A 20,400-nucleotide genomic window follows, 5' to 3' on the forward strand; every position below is an offset into this window, starting at 1 on the left:
CCCTTCCTATTTATTTTTATATATTCAACTTTTAAAAAAATTTTTGACGTGTAAGTAAGATCATGTGGTAATGCTCTTTCTAGGCCTGGCTTATTTTACTTAGCATATTTTTAATAAGTAAAACTGCTACACATATATAGTATCACCACTTAAGTATATGTGACAAAAATAATTAAACCTGAATCTAATCAAGCTTCTAGGTTTAACTTTCAGGGTCCTATGACTTTATTAATATGTAAGTGTATTACATATTAATGTATTACATATTACATATAAGTATATTACATATTAATTAATATGTAAGTATATTACATATTATGGGCACATGCCTATAATTCCAGTCACTCCGGAGGCTGAAGCAGGAGGATCACAAGTTCAAAGCCAGTCTCTCAGCAACTTAGTGAGGGACTAAGCAACTCAGTGAGACCCTGTTTCTAAATAAAATAAAAAACAGGTTGGGGATGTGGCTCAGTGGTTGATTGACCCAGGTTCAATCTCCAGTAGCAAGGGCAAAAAAAAAAAAAAAAAAAAAAAGGTGTAATGTACTATACTTTTAATATATTTTAAAATACACTACATTATATATATTTTTAAATGTTATAATTATTGAATTAGAAAATATATCAAAGTCTCCACTTTAATACAGTGTACTAACAAGTTAACAGACAACATGAAGAAACAATCAAGATAAATTCTAAACGTGGAACATTCTATATAACATGAAATATTCTGGGATCTTTAAGAAAAATAGATGCTAAAAGGAATTTTTAGAAAATGGGCAATGAGCTGGGCCTAGTGGCACATGCTTGTAATCCTCAGCTTGGAAGGCTGAGGCAGGATGATCATCAAGTTCAAGTCCAGTTTCAGCAATTCAGCAAGACCCTGTGTCAATAAATAAAAAAATAAGGGCCAGGGATGTGGCTCAGCAGTAAAGGGGCCCTGGGTTCAATCTGCAGTAGCCTAGCCACCATGCCCCCCGCCCCCCCCCCCACAAAAAAAACTGAATACATACTAATATAACATTATTTTAAAAATTACTATTAGTTGTCTTTAAGTTTTGCAACCGCATTAAGTATTGTTAGGTATGAGACTTTTTTCCTTTTTCTTTTTTGTTTTTGGTACTTCGGATTGAAACCAGGGGTTCTTCACCACTTCTCCAATTTTTTAAGTTTTTATTTTGAGACAGGGTCTTGCTAAATTGCTGAGGCTGGCTAATGAACCTGTGGTCCTCCTGCCTTACCTCCCAAGTCACTTGGGTTACAGGCATGTGCCATCATGCCCAGCCGAGATTCTTTTTTCTTAACAAATGTATGCCATCTATAACTTACTTTCAAATAGGACAGAATTTATATGTAAGCATATGCTACATAGAAAGTGAGAAAGAGGTAAGAAACAATGTGTGTGCAATTATGACAAAAGTATAAATTAAAAATATATCTAGACAAAGAGGTATGGGTATTCATTGCACTGCTCTTTCACAATTTCTATATATTTGAACTTTTTTATAACAAAAGTTGAAGCAGGGAGAATAAAGGAGAACACTACAAGTCAGCAGGTCTCAAAGTACAGTACATGTACACATGCATATACATATAGATATACACATCAAACTTTTCCAGGATGTCTACACATCATTTTTACAACTACAGTAAAATTAAAGTTATTTGCTTTTTTACTATGAATGGTGTTAAAGCCACAGTGAGTGAAACTTGTTATTTTAGCATGAATCAAGGTAGGCCTCTAAACTGTCCTATTAGTCTTACCCTTCACTGCTACATACTATTTATCTTAAAAAAAAAAAAAAAATGCAGTCTGACTGAAAGCTCTTGATGTATCAAGAACTACTAATTTTATTAAATTTTGACTCTTAAAGAACACATTTTGTGCTGGGCATGTTGGTGTACACCATAATCCCAGTGGCGCAGGAGGATTGCGAGTTCAAAGCCAATCTTGGCAATGGGAGGCACTAAGCAACTCAGTGAGACCCTGCTTCTAAAATACAAAATAGAGCCAGGGATTATGTGGCTCAGTGGTTGAGTGCCCGAGTACAATCACCAGTACCCCCATCCAAAACAAACACACACACACACACACACACACACACCAAAAAAAAAAAAACACACACACATTTTGTGTGACAAAACAAATATGCATAAAACAATTCTGCTGCACACAACATAGGGGTTGTATCAAGAGAGAACAGACTACTTTTTGAGTTATCTGCTAAACTATAGCCACTTTTTTTTTTCACTTGAAAGACTAGGTATCTATGCAGATGTTTTCAGAAGAGACATACCTATAAAATGGGAGAATTTATCTGCAAATCATGTATCTGATTAAAAAAAACTTCAACTTAAAAACAAAACCCAATTCAGAAATGGGCAAAGGACATTGACATTTCTCAAAAGATACATAAATGTCTAATAAGCGTATGGAAAGATGCTCTACATCTCTAGTCTTTAGGAAAACTCAAATCATACCATAATAAAATACCAGCTCATGTCTATTAGGGTAGCTATTATAAAAGTGTCAGAAGGATATGGAGAAACGGGATCCCTCAGGGTACTACTGGGGTGGGGTGAGGGAGACCTAAAATGGTATAGCCACTGTGCAGAATACTTTCGCAGATACTCAAAAAGCTATAGATCATATTATCCAGCAATTCTACTCCTGGGTATATATATCCATAAGAACTGAAAGACAAGACTCACCGGATACATGGACAATCCCTGACTTAGAAGTTTTTAACTGTAGAATGCTATACTTTGAATTTCTTTCTTTCCAGCCTGCAATATATGGTACAATACTCTCTTGTGGTGCTGGGCAGCCACCATAAGCCTTAGCTCCCAGTCAGTCACTCCATGATGAGGGTAATCAACCAATATTCTATAGTGTGCTGTGTCAGTGAGCTATAATGTTCAACAGACTGGGTGTATCAAAAGCATTTTGAACTTATGGGATTATCAGGATGTAACTACATGTAAATTGAGGAGCATCTGCATTGGTACCAAGTGACTTCTTCCACTCCCATGATACTGGGGATTGAATGCAAGGGTGCTCTACCACTGAGCTACATACACTACCACTTTTTTTTTTTTTTTTAAATTATTCTTATTTGGTACTGGGGGTTCAATCCAGGGACAGTGAAATAAGCTTAGTGAAATAAGCCAGACAGAAAAGGACAAATGTATGATTCCTTTAATATATAGTAAAAAACAGAACAATGTTTACTTAGCACAGGATAAAGAGGAAAGGGTAATTATTATTTTTGTTGGGAAAGATGAAAAAATTGGGTACTGATAATTATTGTATAACACTGTGAAAGTATTTAACACCATTAATTTGTGTAACTAAGAATGGTTAATTAACTAGTATTTTGTATGTTTACTCATTTTTTTTAAACAGTTAAAATGCTTTTAAAAAATGGCTTAAACATATGCTTTGAAAGACAATTGCTATGATGTTTGTTAAAAAAAAGAGTCAAGCACTCCAATAATAAATGAATAATAAAAATCACTGGTAGTAGTTTACTTACCCGTTTGGGGCCACTAAAAATCTTTCTGGTATTTTCCTTTGATTTATCTCCTTGTTTATTTATAGGCTTCTTCACACTCTCAGGCACACCAGGCAAATCCTCTGTAAAATCCAAGTTTTCTGAAATGGTAATCAAAACTAACTAGCTTTCTAATATTTCAAATTGTAGATCAGACAACCTAGGAATTTTTTTTTCCCCTGACATACTGTGGGGAAAAAAAGAATATAGGAATAAAAGCACCACAGTTGACAAAAATACTCCCAATTTTATCCACAGCTTCACAAAGCTTATTGCTGTATATGTACACTAATTTTACTTTGTGTTAGTAGCAAAGTGGTTGGGTTTTTTTTTTTTTTGGTATTGAGGATGGACCCCAGGGCTTTGTCTAGGCAGCAAAGTGCTCTACCACTGAGCTACATCCCCAGCCCTTGTAAATAAACTCTGACCTTCAAAGTTGCATATAAAACTAATGGATATTTATAGATACTAACACTATCATAGTACAGTTCACACACACACACAAAATATCAAGTAGTATCTATTTTTAACATTTTTCTAGATTTAACATCCACTGAATCAGGTTGGCCTTCAAAGGCCCACCTAATATACAGAGGTCACATTAAGGGGGAAAAAAAAAAAGCTATCCTTGCCAAAATAAAAGTAACCTAGTACCATGTAGTTTGATGATTTGTAGGTCTTCACACACCAAACTACCAAAAATTTAGATTATTTCTCATAAGGTTTCCCCCACACACACTCAAAAAATGGCTTTTCTCTAAAATGTTGAGAAATGTTGTTTCACACATTATTATATAAAGACTCAAATTCCAGCTTGGGGTATTATCATCCAAATGGTCTCTAATTTTCAAAAAGTTATTCAGTAACAACTTCAAGTTTCTGAAAGTCAATCAAATGTCACTTTTTTTTCCCTTTTCTTTTTGCAGTCCTGGGGATCAATCCCTTGGACCTCATGCATGCAAAGCAAAAAAGCTCTACCACTGAGCTACATCCCCGGCCCTAACTTCACATTTTAAAGCTTAAGAAGTTTTATCATCCACAAGATGAAAATTTCAGCAACAAATTTTCAATTGCAGATATGATAACCTGACAGGTTACCACAAGAGTTAAGTAAACTACAGCAGGAAAAGACCTCAGCTATTATACATTACCTGACCTCAAGTGTCTAATAATACTGCCATAATTTTAATTTTCCAAGACTCAAGACAATACCTAATAAATTTTGACAATAATACTGAATAAATTTTGACAATATTAATTTTTGCTTGAGTTTTTTGTTTTTTTTTTTTTGCAGCAGGGAGTTGAGGGAGAGCCTATAAATTCCAGTTTTAAAGCTAAGAATGAATCTAATCTGAGGCTCAGGATGTAACTCAATGGTAGAGTATGTGCAAGGCCCTGGATTCAATCCCTAATACAAAAATTTTTAAAAAACCCTAATTTAGTAGAATGGTATAATATATGATATATTCTCCAACAAGAGAATCAATATTTAAGAAAACTGTTATAATTCTGATTCACCATAAGGACATCTCTTCTATAACCCTGAACCAACAAAAGCTTTAGGTAACAAGTAAAACAATCCAGAAAAACTATTTGTTTAGGAAACCTCATATCTCAGAAGTTTTCACACACTTTTTTTTATCCAATTGTCAATTTACTTCACAAAGCCCTTTGTCAGGTAATGATTTAATGTAACAGAGCTATAATGCTTCTTGGTTTGCCTCTCCCAGTGGAGACTGAATTAAAGGATCTTATCACTGAACCCCTGATCTTAAGTGAAAGTTTTGGGCTGGGGATATAGCTCAGCTGGTAGAGTGCTTGCCTTGCATACACAAGGCCCTGGGTTCAATCCCCAAAACCACACCAAAAAAAAAAAGAGAGAGAGAGACAGACAGAGAGAGAAAAATACAATTTCAATGTTAGAGAAAAAAATACTTCCTAGTGCTTTTTTATTAAACCAACTTAAGAGTATTTAAGAATGTTTCAAATGTTTATTAGTTTTGAGCCAATTATAAAAAGTTTTAATTTTATTTTTCTAGTACTTCCCTCATTGCCACCATTTGTTATCAGGTATAGTTATACATGTCCAAAACCTATCCTTACGTCTCCAATGCATTTGGGTTTTCAAAGTTAAAACACTAGGATATTTAGTATTCTTGTCCCATACATAAACCATTTAAAATTCTCAAATGCTAATCATCTATTTTAAAAAATAAACATGAAAAGACTCACCAATCTACAAACTGGTTCCAATTTGTGATGTGATCATTATCATTTAAAATACTGTACCTTTGGACAAAGTAATTTGTGGTTCTAATGTTACCTCTATTAAAATAGTAAACAAACTAAAACTGAGTATTGAGGAAAGAAACTAAATAACTGTTGATTTAAGTCTGAAAAACACATTTACTTATTCTTACCTGCATTATTAGTACTAGACTGGTTGTCCTGAGAATTATCATTGCTTTCTGGAGGAGGTTGCAAGGAAGGTGATGGAGCTGTTTTAGTTCTTTTTTTGCTGGTCTTTCTTTCCACTTGACAGTCATCATCTTCATCATCTTCACTTTCACTAAGATCATCAAAGCCAAAATATTTAATTTTGTAATTAGAACTTCCAGAACCTCCTTCATCACCTCCTGTCTCATCATGATCTTCAAAACCAAAAAATTCAAGTTTAACATCCCTTTTGGATTTAGTATTACTAGGTCGAAATCTAGTAGTGGTCTTAGATGTTGCAATATCTGCCTTCTTTCTGAGACGGCCAGCTTCTCCCAAATCTGTAGGAGTGGATGCGGTGAACTCATCCATGCTACGCTCCATAGTGTCCTGTATGGTAACATTACAAACTGACAAGCAAGATGGATGTAAAACAGTGTAATCTCTAGTCCGTCCAACAGTCCCTCTGAAACTGGTCCCACAACTTACACCACCTTTCTTTGCCTGATTCAGGCCATCTTTACTTGATTCACTGTTTGCTTTGGCTAAGGCCTGACTGGTGCCATCCATTAGCTTATCAAAATTTGATGCTCCTTGTGATGATTTAGCCTTATTGGCCCTACAGTACGTCCTACAGTTGCTTGGCCTAAGAACACTTTGCACAATGTCTTCCTCCATGGCTTCATTCAGATTTTCCAATCGATTTTTTAAATCCTCATCCTTCATCTCCAAAAGAGGGTCACTATCCAAACTTAAAATGCAATCTTCTGATCTGATATCTTCAAAATCATTATCCCATTCATACAAACCAGTTCTTACAGATCCCTTGATTGGAGATATTTCAGATGGAGAATCTGACCTTTTCCCAAACTGGGAGTTCCAAGTATCGTTCGTTTCCTTAATTTCATCAGCTTTATATCCAGAAGTCATTGTGGTTTCTGCATTGGGTTTCTTAGTACTGTCTTCAACATTTTTGTGAAAATGATGACTATTTTTTTCATGTTCTTCACTAAAATTCTCCACTTTATCTAAAAAGGAAAAAAAGTCAAAAGAATAAAACCATGAATTTAATAGTGCAGAAATCAACTTTGAAATAACTGCAATAATTTTAAATTGTGAAGTTAATGTTTACATACCTGACATTCCCCTCCTATCATTAGTATATATTGCTTTCATGTTTTCTAGTGACCTATCCCCAGGCCTTCAAGTCCCTTAAAATTGTCATCCTTGCTGAGGTGCGGTGGCACACACCTGTACCGGGGATTAAATTCAAGGGTTCTTGACCACTAAGCTACATCCCGTACCCTATTTTGGGATAATGATTTTGAAAATATTTAGAGACAGGGTCTGAGTTGCTTAGTGCCTTGCAGTTGCTGAGGCTGGCTTTGAACTTGCAATTCTCCTGTCTCAGCCTCACAAGCCATTGGGATTACAGGCGTGCGCCACCACACTTGGTGAGCGAAATGTTTTTTAACTTTCAAATAAAAAATGGAACTATGACTCAAACTGGTGTTATGATTAATTACCTCAGAACGTATTAGTAGAAAAATACTGGCCAACATTTATCCTATGCCAAACAAAATATTTCAAAAAAAACATATATAAATCTCAACAAACCATCAAGTACAGGACACTTTACACAGACAGGTTCACTGTACAATTGGCTAAGATTTTTTTACTTACTTATATCTAATTCATAAACAAAGTTTAGCTATTTTAGGTATTTTCCAGCTAAAAGCAAGGAATTATATTAGCTTTCTTCAGTGTCAGGGCACCAATCACTAAAAACAAAAGACAAAACAAACACCACCACCAATCACTAATTCTAGGATGCTGAAAAGTCAAAATTTAAAACTAAACATGAGATTTGACACCTTAGAAAGGTTATAAGGAAAGTCAAGACTAAAACGAAACCTGAAGAAATAATACTATTGCTTTTATAATAAATGAAAAGCACACCAGTGCTGGGCACAGTGGTGTGGACACCTATAATCCCCAGCTATTTATTTGGAAGGCAGAAAGAAGCAGGAGGATCACAACTTCCAGGCTAGCCTGGGCAATTTAGTGAGAGACCCTATTTCAAAATAAAATAAAACATGCTAAAGATATAGCTGAATTATAAAGCACCTCTAGATTCAATCTTGAGTACCAAGAAAAATAAAATAAAGAAAACAGCGCTAGCAGCTGAGTGTTTTCCTATTAGGTAAACCCACATAACATCTTAAAATATCAGGTACATAAAGTGAATAAAAGGAGGAAAGAGAGAGAAATAAAGATGAAGTGGATTGGGTGTTTTTGTTTTCCCAGTACTAGAAACTGAACCATCAGCTACATCCCCATCCCTACTTATTTATTCTATATAATTATTTTGAGGCCAAGTCTCAGTAAATTGATGAAGCTGGCCTTGAATTTGCAATCTTCCTGCATCAGCCTATCTCAGTCTCTCAAATAGCTGGGATTACAGACATGTGCCACTATGTTCCACTTTTTATTTGGGCAGGGGTGGGGGTATGGGGATTGAATTTAGGGGCACTCAACCACTGAGCCACACCCCCAGCCCTACTTTGTATTTTACTTAGAGACAGGGTCCCACTGACTTGCTCAGTGCCTGCTGAGACTGGCTTTGAACTGTGGATCCTCCTGCCTCAGCCTTCAGAGCCACTGGGATTACAGGTGCAAGCTACCACACCCAGTCTATGTTCCGCTTTTAAAGATGTATTCTTGAAAAAGAGGCTAAGCATTTGTTAATAAACTGCTTATATAACAAAAATGTATTCTAGCAAGTTAACAGATTAGGGTTTAAATGGATTAAGTTTCAGCTCTGCCACTTATTGACTATAATGACATTCAGCAAGTTGCCTCAAAACATTTGGACAATTTCTTCTGAAAAAAAATGAAATAATAAAATCTGCCTCAAGGGTATGTTCATAGATGAAAGATACTATACTAAAGGTATTTTGAAGATTATAAGGTACCACATGCAAATTGTCACAGCTATTACAACTTTGCCATAACACAGAACTTTTTTTTTTTTTTGGAACCAGGGCATTTTACCACTGAGCTACATCTCAAGTCCTTTTTTTATTGTGGTCCTCTGGCTTCAGCCTCCCAAACTGTTGGGATCACAGATGTGTGCTGTCACAAGCAATAACTTTAAAAAAAAAAAAAAAAAAAAAAAAAAAAAGATTCTTATTATTAGAATCTTAACCTATAAATTCACTGATCCTCCTTTTATATCCTTTTACAGGCAAAGAGCCTAAAACTACATTCCAGGGCCTGATCTTACTCAAGCTAGAGAATAAAGACTAGATGTGTTAAAGGCTCTCAGTGAATAGACTGAGCTTGGCATAATCTAAAATCATAATGCCTTTTAATTTTAGTTTTTTAGCATCACTGGATTAGTACTCAATCTTTGGTTTATTGGGTAACATTTAAGGAAAACAATTTAGTATAATGAAGATTACTACAAACTTGAGTTTGAGAAGCATGGGGATGAATCACAGCATTAAGTAAATAAATAGATGTAAGAAAACTTGGCAAGTCATATAACATATAACTCTCCAAGCTTCAATTTACTAAAAAAAAAAAAAAAAAAAGAAAAAAAAAAAAAAGCAGGTCTGGGTGAGTAGTTGAGTGTTAAGAGCATGTGCTTTATTTATCATGTGCCAGGCACCTAGGTTCAGTGGCCACACACATACGCACACACACAGAAAAAATTAAGCAAACCTAAATAAAAGATTAAACATCTATCATTCCACGAAGAATTCTTAATTTGTAGGAAATAGGTGATTCCGTAAAATACATGCAATATCAGTACTTAAAATAACCTAAGTACAGTTATTTTAGAATAGACTGCAAAAAAAAAAAAAAAAAAAAAAAAAGATGATGTACAGTTTGAATGAAGAGAAATCTTTGACATTTAAAAAATGGGAAGGGAGATTTAATCTGGGACCTACCTATGAATGAGTCTCCTGGATTCTTATAATAAAACTATATGAAAAAATGTACACATGATAGTTTTAGTAAGCTTTCAAACACTTAAGAATAATGTTTTTATTGCTTTAAAAATAAAAAAGAAAAATACACATAAGAAATCAGTATGTGTTGACTAGGGAATTTCAAATCTTTATAGAAAAGATGGATTTTTCAACAAAGGAAATTGGAATATCTGTGAAAAAATACAGTTGGTTCTTACCTTGAATGTGAAAATATATTCTAGAGGAACCAAAGAAACATGGAAAACACTAACAAGAATACATGTTATAAAACAAAGGGGAATTTTTTAAACTATATTACTCCAGGATGGGAAGTCCCTTCTCAAACACAAAATCTACATCCATACTCATGTACATAAAATATAAAATTCAAACATGAACCAGAATATGCTAAAGTCAAAAGATACAGTAAATAGTAAAAATTATAACAGCAACTCAAACTGCAGGTGGAGAAAAGGTTAATACCTTAATATAAAAAGATCTAAGGCCGGGCATGGTGGTACATATGCCTATAATCCGTGATACTTGGGAATTAAGGCAAGAAAATCAAATTTAGGGCCACCCTCAGCAATTTAGTAAGTGCCCCTGGGTTCATTCCCCAATATCATTTAAAAAAACAAAACAAAACAAAAAAAAAAAAAAACAGAAAAGAAAGAAGAAAAAATGTTGAAGAAATGGACTTAACCTTGAAACCAAATGTTTTATTTTCATTATTAATATTTTCTGTGACCATGAAATAACTTAAGTATCAAGAAACATTATTATAACACTGTTTCCTGTTTTTTTTTCTTTCATAAACACAAACACCAATTAATAAAGAACTAATTATCATGCCACCACATACCTGCAAACAAAGTAGTTGCTAAAAAAGAGGCAGTTCTAAGTGTGGTATATACACAAAATGGAATATTACTCAGCAACAAAAGAGAATAAAATCATGGCACTTGCAGGTAAATGGATGGAGTTGGAGAGTATAATGTTAAGTTAGCCAATCCCCCCCAAAAAATGCCGAATGTTTTCTCTGATATAATTATGGAGGCTGATTCATAGTGGGTTTGGGAGGGGGAGCATGGGAGGATTAGACGAATTCTAGATAAAGTGGTGGTAGGGAAAGAGAGGAGGCATAGGGATAATAAAGATGGTGGAATGAGATGGATATCATTACCCTAAGTACATGTATGAAGACACGAATGGTGTGAATATTCTTTATATACAATCAGAGATATGAAAAATTGTGCTCTATATGTGTAATATGAATTGTAATACATTCTGCTGTCATGTATAACACATTAGAAAATTTTTTTTTTTTTTTTTAAAGGAGACAGTTCGGGCTGGGGATGTGGCTCAAGTGGTAGCGCGCTCGCCTGGCATGCGTGCGGCCAGCACCACGTACAAACAAAGATGTTGTGTCCGCCGATAACTAAAAAATAAATATCAAAAAATTCTCTCTCTCTCTCTCCTCTCTCACTCTCTCTTTAAAAAAAAAAGGAGACAGTTCTATATTATGTAGAGATACATAATATGGGAAGGACATGGATAAGAAGAAAGAAAGTACTCTCATACTTCTTGTATTTTATAGTGTATGTAAAGTTGTCTATTCAAACGCTAAAATATAGCTGGGCACAGTGGTGCATGCCTGTAATACCAGCGACTAAAGAAGCTGAGGCAGAAGAGTGACAAATTCAAGGTCAGTCTCAGTGACTTAGTAAGGCCCTAAGCAACTTAGTAAGACCCTGTCTTAAAATAAAAAATAAAAATGGCTGGGGACTTAGCTCTATGGTAAAGCACCCCTGAGGTTCAATCTCCAGTACCCACCCCCACCAAAAAGCTAAAATATAAAGAAGCCAAAATCATACATTAAGTACTTGAAAGTGTAAAAAAATGGTAAGTGGTTATCTCTTTTAAAAAAGTCCCTATTAAAGAATTACATTTAAGAATAAAATACAATGTCTGGAATTTGCTTCTGGTGGGTATAAAATTGAAACAAGATTGGCTACGAAGCTGGAGATGATATACAACTATGATGTATACCATAAACCTACACTGGTCCATACAAACTTATATATTTGTGCAACCTTAACTCTTTTAAAAAAAGTAATGATGTTTTCTTTTACTTCTCACCAAACCCATTACATGGATGAGGAAAATGAGGCCCATCGAGGATAATGACACAAAGGATACCAATTAAACCAATGGCCAAGAGAGATCTCATTTAAAAAAGAGCCACCTATAGTTACACTGAAAATGATAAAGATGACAAACCAATCTCAACCAGCATTAATAGAAGAGATGAAGAGATTCAAAATGAAATGCATTGGTAAAATGGCAAATGAAGTGTTGAGAACTATACTCAACAAAGCCTTTGACTTCTCCCCCACCCTCCTACTCAGGATTAAATCCAAGGGTGCTCAATCACTGAGCCACATCCTCAGCCCTCTTTCCCATTTTATTTTGAAACAGGGCTTCGCTAAATTGCTGAGGCTAGGCTAGCTTTGAACTCACAATCCTCCTGCCTCAGCCTCCTGAGCTGCTGGGATTACAGGCATGCCCTGCTGAGGCCAGCAAAGGCTTTGATTATCTATATAAACTTCTTAGAAGTCAAACTGGCTTTGGAGACCACAAGTCATAAAATATAGCTGAGGTAATGAAAAATTTAAAAGGCAGGGGGCAGGCACTGCTATTACATGAGGACTTTAAATACCTGAGTAGTGATCGCAAGAATAAATAAAGTGAGGGAATCATTTAACTCACAGAAACTATATAAGGATTGATAAACTAAACCAAAGCATTAAAAATCAATTAGATCTAGACAAATAAGGGATGGGATACCTAGGAAGAGGATGTGAAACAAATATTTGATAGAATAATGAAAATTATTAACTTTGGCTCTGACAAAGATCTGTTAAGAGAATGCAAAGACATACTACAGACACAGAGAAAATATCTGCAATAAATATAATTGACAAAGGATTCCCATCAATTACATACAGTGAACTCTTTAAATTAAATCATCATCATCTCACAGACTTGGTTAGAATGAAACAGGAGGATCACAAGTTCCAAGTCAACCTTGGCAAGTTAGTGAGACACTGTCTTGAAAAAACTAAAAAGGACTAGGGTTATAGTTCAGTGGCTAACTGGCCCTAGGTTCAATTCCAGGTATCCAGGGGAAAAAAAAAAAAAAAACCTGAACGTACATCACCAAATAAAGAACTGATTATCAAAAAGTTTATCATTAGTCATGAAAGAAATGCAAAAAGTAAATATACTGGGCTGGAGCTTAGTAGCAGAGCTCTTGCCTCACACACATGAGGCACTGGGTTCATTCAATCCTCAGCACCACATAAAAATAAACAAATAAAATAAAGGCATGCTATCCATCTACAACTAAAAAAATTTTTTTTTAAGTAAATATATTAAGACTCCTTTATATACCAGTAAGTCTAATGTCCTCTAGAAAAAGAAGCTAGGAATATAAAAAAAGCAATTCATAAAAAATATAAATAGCATAATAATATGTGAAAAGAAAATTTCATTCACAAATTAAAAAAAAAAAACATAGTAGAAGAAAGTTGAAGCAGGCACAGTGGTGTACACCTATAATTTCAACAGGCTGGTAGACAAGCAGAAAGATCTAGAGTTGAAAGTCAGCCTTAGCAATTTAGCAAGGCCCTAACCAACTTGGTGAAACTCTGTCTCAAAAAATAACAAAAGGGGTGGGGATGTGGCTCAGAGGTTAAGCATCCCTGGGTTCAATTCCCATTCCAAAAACAACACACACACACACACATGAAAAAACAAAGCTGAACTATATTTAGCAAGCCTTCAGTATACAAAATATTTCCCGTATTTGATCTCATACTACCTATATGAGGTAGGTACTATTACAAGTTCATAATGCCTTATCCACAATTCCAATATCCCCAAAACTTCTAAAACCTAACACATTTTGAAGTGAAACCTGATCTAACCTTAAGCAAAGCTATTTATAGTATTATCCTACTTAGGAATTATATTTTCTTTCTCTTGAAACTCAATGACTTTGATTAAAGTAACACCTTAAATACTGACAAGGGTGTTAAACTTTCAAAATTCCAAAATAATTTTAAATTTCAAACACATTTGGCCCCAAAAGTTTCAAATAAGGAAATATAACCCTGTATCTCTTTCTGCAAATGAAGCACAGTAGAATAATATTGCTGGCTGAAAGTAAGTGGTATTTATTCTCCAAAAAATAAAGCAACTTTATAAAGAAAAGTACTGAAGCAACCCAAAAGTGTGATTTCAACCAGGAATTCATACATAAAGAAACTGACATAACATATAGCAGTATTTGTTTATAGGAGTGCAAGGGACAAAAAGAAAATCATTGGATGTGGCATGGAAGTAACCCTAAAACATTAAGTGGGAGAGTAAGGCAAAAACTGGGTGTCATGGTGCACACTTACACAGCAATTCAAAAGGCTGAGGCAGGAATGTTCAAGTGCCGAGAAACTTAGAAGACCCTGTCATCAAAATAGAAAATAAAAAGGGCTGGGGGATACAGCTCAATGGTTTAAAAAAAGGTACAAAAAAAGCATGTTATCACTTTGCAGACTGAAATACACATACATACATGCACACATCTGACTGCTTCTATTGTTCTGAGAATACAGAGAAAAAAGATATTTTCCTCCTTTCTAACTCCACAGTCAACACAGAAGATTTCTATGATCAAATGTGTGTGGGATTTTCCTTACACATCAAGCAAGAAATTAATTCTTCAAGGAACACCAGCTGGGTGTCCTCTAATTCAATTCTCACACCATCCCACAGGTTAAGGGCTCAATCCTAAAAACTGCCCTCCTGCTTCAAATGTCCCACAAGCCCCAGATTGTTTACTGGTGCTTCTGACCAACTGCTTATAAACTGAGGTTCTCATAACCCCCTCCTTAGGTTCAACTCACTTGTCAGAACAGCTCACAGAACTCATGAGAAAACTTACATTAACTGGTTTAATATAAAAAATATTACAAAGGACAGTGATAACACCTGGAGAAACAAAGTATGAGAGAGGAATGCATTACCCTCCAAGAACCTCCTTGTGATTAGTTATCCAAAGCTCTTCACCTGTCCTCATGGGTTTTAATGGAGACTTTATTACAGAGACATGATTGATAAATCATTGCTCAGGCCACAGGTTATCAAATTAACCTTCAGTCCCCTCTGTCCTCCCCAGAGGTTAGTATTCAGGTGACTAAAAGCCTCAGCAACAGTGAGCTCATTAATATACACAAAGACTTTTGAAGATTCTAAAAACTTAAACTACATGCCAAGAAATTGGACCAAATATACTTCAGTGTATCATATATATGCACAGCATATATCAGAAACAATAAAACAGATAGGTACAGGGGCACATGCCTATAAATTCAGTGACTCAAGAGGCTAAGTCAGGAGTACTATAAGTTCAAATCTAGCCCAGGGCCATTTGGCACAACTGTCTCAATATTTAAAAAATTTTAATGGGGATGGAGGACTAGGGTTGTAGCTCAATGATAGAAACTTGCCTAGCCAATGATAAGGCCCTGGTTTCAATAGCCAGTTTAAAAAAAAAAAAAAAAAAAAAGGAAAGAAAGAAAAAGACAAAAAGACAAAAACCAATAATAATACTGATTCCAGAGAGAAGAGTGGTAGCTTGGGAAAGAGCTGAATGAGAAGCTTTTAGCCAATACCATTAGGAACCAAGTGCAAATAAAAATTCATAAAACTAACAATAGTACAGGGGGCTAGGTACACAGTTCAGTTGGTAGAGTGCCTGCCTCACATGCACAACACCCTAGGGTCAATATCCAGCACTGCCCCCACTAAGAAAAAAAAAAAAGATATATATTCTAAAGTGAAAATTATTTTAAACCCAAATAAGAGACATTTTTCTGTCTTTCAGGTATGCTCAAAGCTTGATAGTATGAGTATGATGGGGATGAGGAGACCAAAGTGTTTGTGAGAAAGCTGGCAATATCAATTGAAATTTTAAATACATATGCCCTTTTGGTGCCACTTCTACAACCATCTTCTACCACCGTGGTGACACATGTGACATGATAGAGCTGAGCATAGTGATGAATGCCTATAATCCCATCCACTTGAGGTTGAAGCAGGAGGGTCACAAGGTCAAGGCCAGCCTGGGAAACAGTATTACTAAGACCCTGTCTCAAAAAGTAAAAAGGGCCAGGGATTTATTTAGCTCAGTGGTAGAGCATCTCTGGGATCAAACCTCAGTATCCCTCTCTCCCAAAAATAAAAGAATAAAAAGTGGAGCACTGTAAATCTGCTGGCTATAAAAGATGAGCTTGTTCTGTAATACATTTTTAAAGAAAGTGAACAGCAAGTAATTAATTATGGCATTTGCAAACCAGAGAGATTTATGAGTCAGGCATGATGGTGCATGCTTATAATCCTGCAGCTTGGGAGGCTGAGGCAGGAGGATCCCAAGTTCAAAGACAGCCTCAGCAATTAAGCAAGACCCTAAGCAACGCAGTGAGACCCTGTCTCAATGTTTTAAAAAATAAATAAATATGGGGCTGGGGTTGTGGCTCAGTGGTAGAGTGCTCGCCTAGCATGTGCGAGGCCCTGGGTTCAATCCTCAGCACCATATAAAAAAAATAAATAAATAAAATAAAGGTATTATTATCCAACTACACCTAAAAAATAAATATATTTTTAAAAAATAAAATTATTTTTGAAAAGCAATTATGATAAAGATAGGACAGCAGTTAGTCTAAGAGTAAAGAAGAGGGAAAGGGAACATGAAAGAGCTTTTGGAGTAGCCAACAATTATTTTTCTAAACCTGGGTGGTGCTTACAGGTGATGTTCTTATTCATTAAGCTAAGCAGGTTTTGTGTGATTTTATATATTTTTACTTGCATGCATGAGGCATTGGGTTCAATCCTCAGCTCCACATAAAAATATTGTGTCCACCTAAAACTAAAAACTAACTATAATTTTTTTTTTTTTTAAATGAAGCAACTACAGGGACTGGGAATGTAGCTTGGTATAGAACTTGACCTGCATGCACTGTGTTCAATTCTCAGTACCAACACACACAAAAGCAAAAGAAATCACTGATACAGTTTCAGTTACCCATGTTCCAAAAATATTAAGTGAAAATTTCTAGATAGAGCAATATTTATTTATTTATGTATTTATTTATTTGGTATTGGGGATTGAATCCAGAAGTACTAAACCACTGAGCTGTATCCTCAGCCCTTTTTCATATTTTTTATTTAGAGATAGGTCTCCCAAGATGCTTAGGGCCTCAATAAATTGCTGAGGCTGGCCTTGAACTTGTGATTCTCCTACCTTAGCCTCCCAAACTGCTGGGATTACAGTTTTCCACCACCAAATTGCACACCACGCTAGCCTAGAGAAGACTGACGAAATCCCATGCCATTCTGCCAGGACATGAATCATCCCTTTATTCAGTATATCCACAATGTAGGTACTCTGTCACCTTTCACTCCCCTCCACGCCTCCCCTCATTATCGGATTAACTGTCTTGGTTATCAGATCTACTGTGGGCATATATATAGCAGTGCTTAACTCTTAATCAGAATGCCTCAATTCATCTTATCAAATATGCATTGTATCATCTCACATCATCACAAAAATGTTGAGCACAGTACCATAAAAGAGGCCACATTTACATAACTTTTATTACAGTATAAGTGTTCTGTTTTATTGTTACTGTTAATTTCTTACTGTGATAAATTAGACGTGTATGTATAGGAAAAAAACATATTGGGTTTGATGCTATAGAAGGTTTTAGATATCCACTGGGAGTCTTGGAACATATCTCATGAAGATAAGAGGGAACTATTATACCTCTGCAGGAAATTAGGACTGGGGATGTAGTTTGGTGGTAGAGCACTTGCCTAGCACATGTAAGGCCCTAGGTTCAATCTTTAATAACACACACACACACACACACCAAAAAAAAAAAAGGGGGGGGAGTGGTGGGGGGAGAAAATACATGTATATTTTTTACACAAGAAATCATATCATTTGTATTTAAATTTAAGAGGAATATTATCAGGATGAGCAATTATCCAACTAAGAATATACACAAGACAAATGAAGACACATGTCACCATAAAAACTAAATATGAAATGCAGTATCAGTGATGACGTGACCATTCATTTGGGGATGTCCTATTTGACCAGCTCAGATAATTTCCTGTACTGTATCTAGAGCCAAAAAAGCTACTGAAAGGATGATTCCAAAAATGTATTATATATGATGAAAATGTCAACTGTCAACAGTGTCTTCAGCATGCCTATGGATTGATTTGAATTTCATCCAGATTCATACACTTGATCTTTTTTTTTTTCTGTTTTTTTTTTTTTTTTAAAGAGAGAGGTGAGAGAGAGAGAGAGACTGACAGAGAGAATTTTTAATATTTATTTTCCAGTTTTTGGCGGACACAACATCTTTGTTTGTACGTGGTGCTGAGGATTGAACCCTGAACCCGGGCCGCACGCATGCCAGGCGAGCATGCTACCGCTTGAGCCACATCCCCAGCCCCATACACTTGATCTTGATACTTTTAATTGTTTTGCTTTAGTAAGTTGTTTACTTGATCGAATGTTAATAAACATGTAGCTATTAAACTGAAAAAAAAACTAAATGTAAATGTTTATGGTAGCTTCATGCATAATTGTCAAAAACTATAAACCAACTATAAACTATTTAACTAGTGAATGCACTTGATATATACAATGAAATACTACTCAACAAGAAAAAAGAATGAAGGGCTGGGATTATAGCTCAGTGGTAGAGCATTTGCCTTGCTCGTGTGAGACGCTGGATTTGATCGATACTCAGTACCACATAAAAATATTGTGCCCATCTACAACTAAAAAAAAAAAAAAAGAATGAACTACTGATACATACAACAACATGAATTTCCTAAAGCATTACATTAAGTATTACATTAGATAGACTGAGAAGGCCATACATACTGTATGATACCAAGAAAAAAACACAACATTCTGCAAAGATAAAGCTACAGGGACAGAAAACAGACCAGGAGATGCCAGAGGTTGGAGACAGGAAAAGAACTAATCATAAAGAGCACAACATTATCATTATTATCTGGAGTGTTGGAGCTCAAACCCAGGACCTCTCACAATGCTAGGCAAATGCTCTATCACAAAGCTGTATCCTCACCTCTAAGGAACTTTTGAAGGTGATAGAAGTTTTCTACAGCTTGATGGTGGCACAGTGCTTACGTAACTGTAAACATTTTCATACAACTTTAGATACTGTATTAGGTATCTTCCATTTGTCCTACCAGATTCATTCCCCACTCTGGTCTCCGCCCCAGAAGGCTGACACATTCCAGCTATGTGAGAGGCTGAGGTAGGATTCCTGAACTCAAGAGTTCAAGGCCATCTTGGACAATATACACAGTGTACCCCCATTTAAAAAAAAAAAAAAAAAAGTCTTATTCTCAGGCTTCCACTGGGTTCTACCTATGAGGAGCCCCAAAAGGACCAAAGATGGGAGGAAGTTCCCATATTTTATTTCTCCAGGCCCTCAACAAAATATTGCTCCTCCTAAGGTGGTCTCCTCTGAAAAGCTCAGGTAATCCTTTGTCTTTTTGGTTCTTAATAATAGATTCACTGCATCTCAACAAAATTGCCTAGGCTAGCCTCAAACTTGTGATCCTCCTACCTCAACCTTCTCAACAGCTGGGATTACAGAGTGTACCATTCAAGCCTGACAAGACAAGAGTTTTTTAAAATGTTGTAACTAATGTGTGAACAAAGAAAGTTGGTAACTACTGCTCCAGGAAAATTTGGTGTTCAAGCTACTGCAACCTTCATGAGTTTTTCTGGATCATGATCCAAACTATAAAGTTTGTCACCCACCTCCTCCTGTACATATATATAATGTGTCTTCTTTCCTACTTTAATCCAATCCACTACCACCAAAAACCCACACAAGTTCCCAGAACTCAGTGATCAACATAACTCAACTGGGGTTCATTTGGGGTTTATAAGTCACCTGGGGTTCATTTTCCTACTACTTTCTTGCCCTGATGGTGACTTAGGTATCTTTTATCCTACAGCCCTCTCTACTACCTCAAAGAAGGAAGGTTTGAGGTCACTGGAATATTGACTCTCTTAGAGCTTCTTTATAGAATTACCACTTCTTTACCCTATTATAAAAGCCCTCCTTTTTCTGGAACTGAGGATTAAACATAGTGGTGCTTTAATATTGAATTACACTCCCAACCCTTTTCATTTTTTATGCCTTGAATTTGTAATCCTCTTGCCTCAGTCTCCCCAGTAGCTGGGATTTCAGGCATGCCCATCTCATGCAGAGAAAGTCCCTTCTTTTGAGGCTTGTGTCACCTAACCAGTTACCGTCT

At 35.7% G+C, this 20,400-nt stretch overlaps 1 protein-coding gene across 2 annotated transcripts in view; it reads right to left on the reverse strand.

The window, feature by feature from the left end:
* The window catches only part of Wapl (WAPL cohesin release factor), a 70,353-nt gene that overhangs the window by 39,139 nt on the left and 10,814 nt on the right, over window positions 1-20,400 (reverse strand). Inside the window, exons 3-4 of one of the 2 annotated variants that reach the window (XM_076834481.1) lie at window positions 5,974-7,017; window positions 3,536-3,636 (exon numbers count right to left, since the gene is read on the reverse strand). In XM_076834481.1, coding sequence (XP_076690596.1) covers window positions 3,536-3,636; window positions 5,974-7,017 — 1,145 coding nt within the window. Of the gene's footprint in view, window positions 1-3,535; window positions 3,655-5,973; window positions 7,018-20,400 lie in introns of both variants that reach the window. The other variant, XM_076834480.1, reaches the window with a different exon arrangement.

Source organism: Callospermophilus lateralis, chromosome 15 (genome assembly GCF_048772815.1).
Source record: "Callospermophilus lateralis isolate mCalLat2 chromosome 15, mCalLat2.hap1, whole genome shotgun sequence".
NCBI lineage: Eukaryota > Metazoa > Chordata > Mammalia > Rodentia > Sciuridae > Callospermophilus > Callospermophilus lateralis.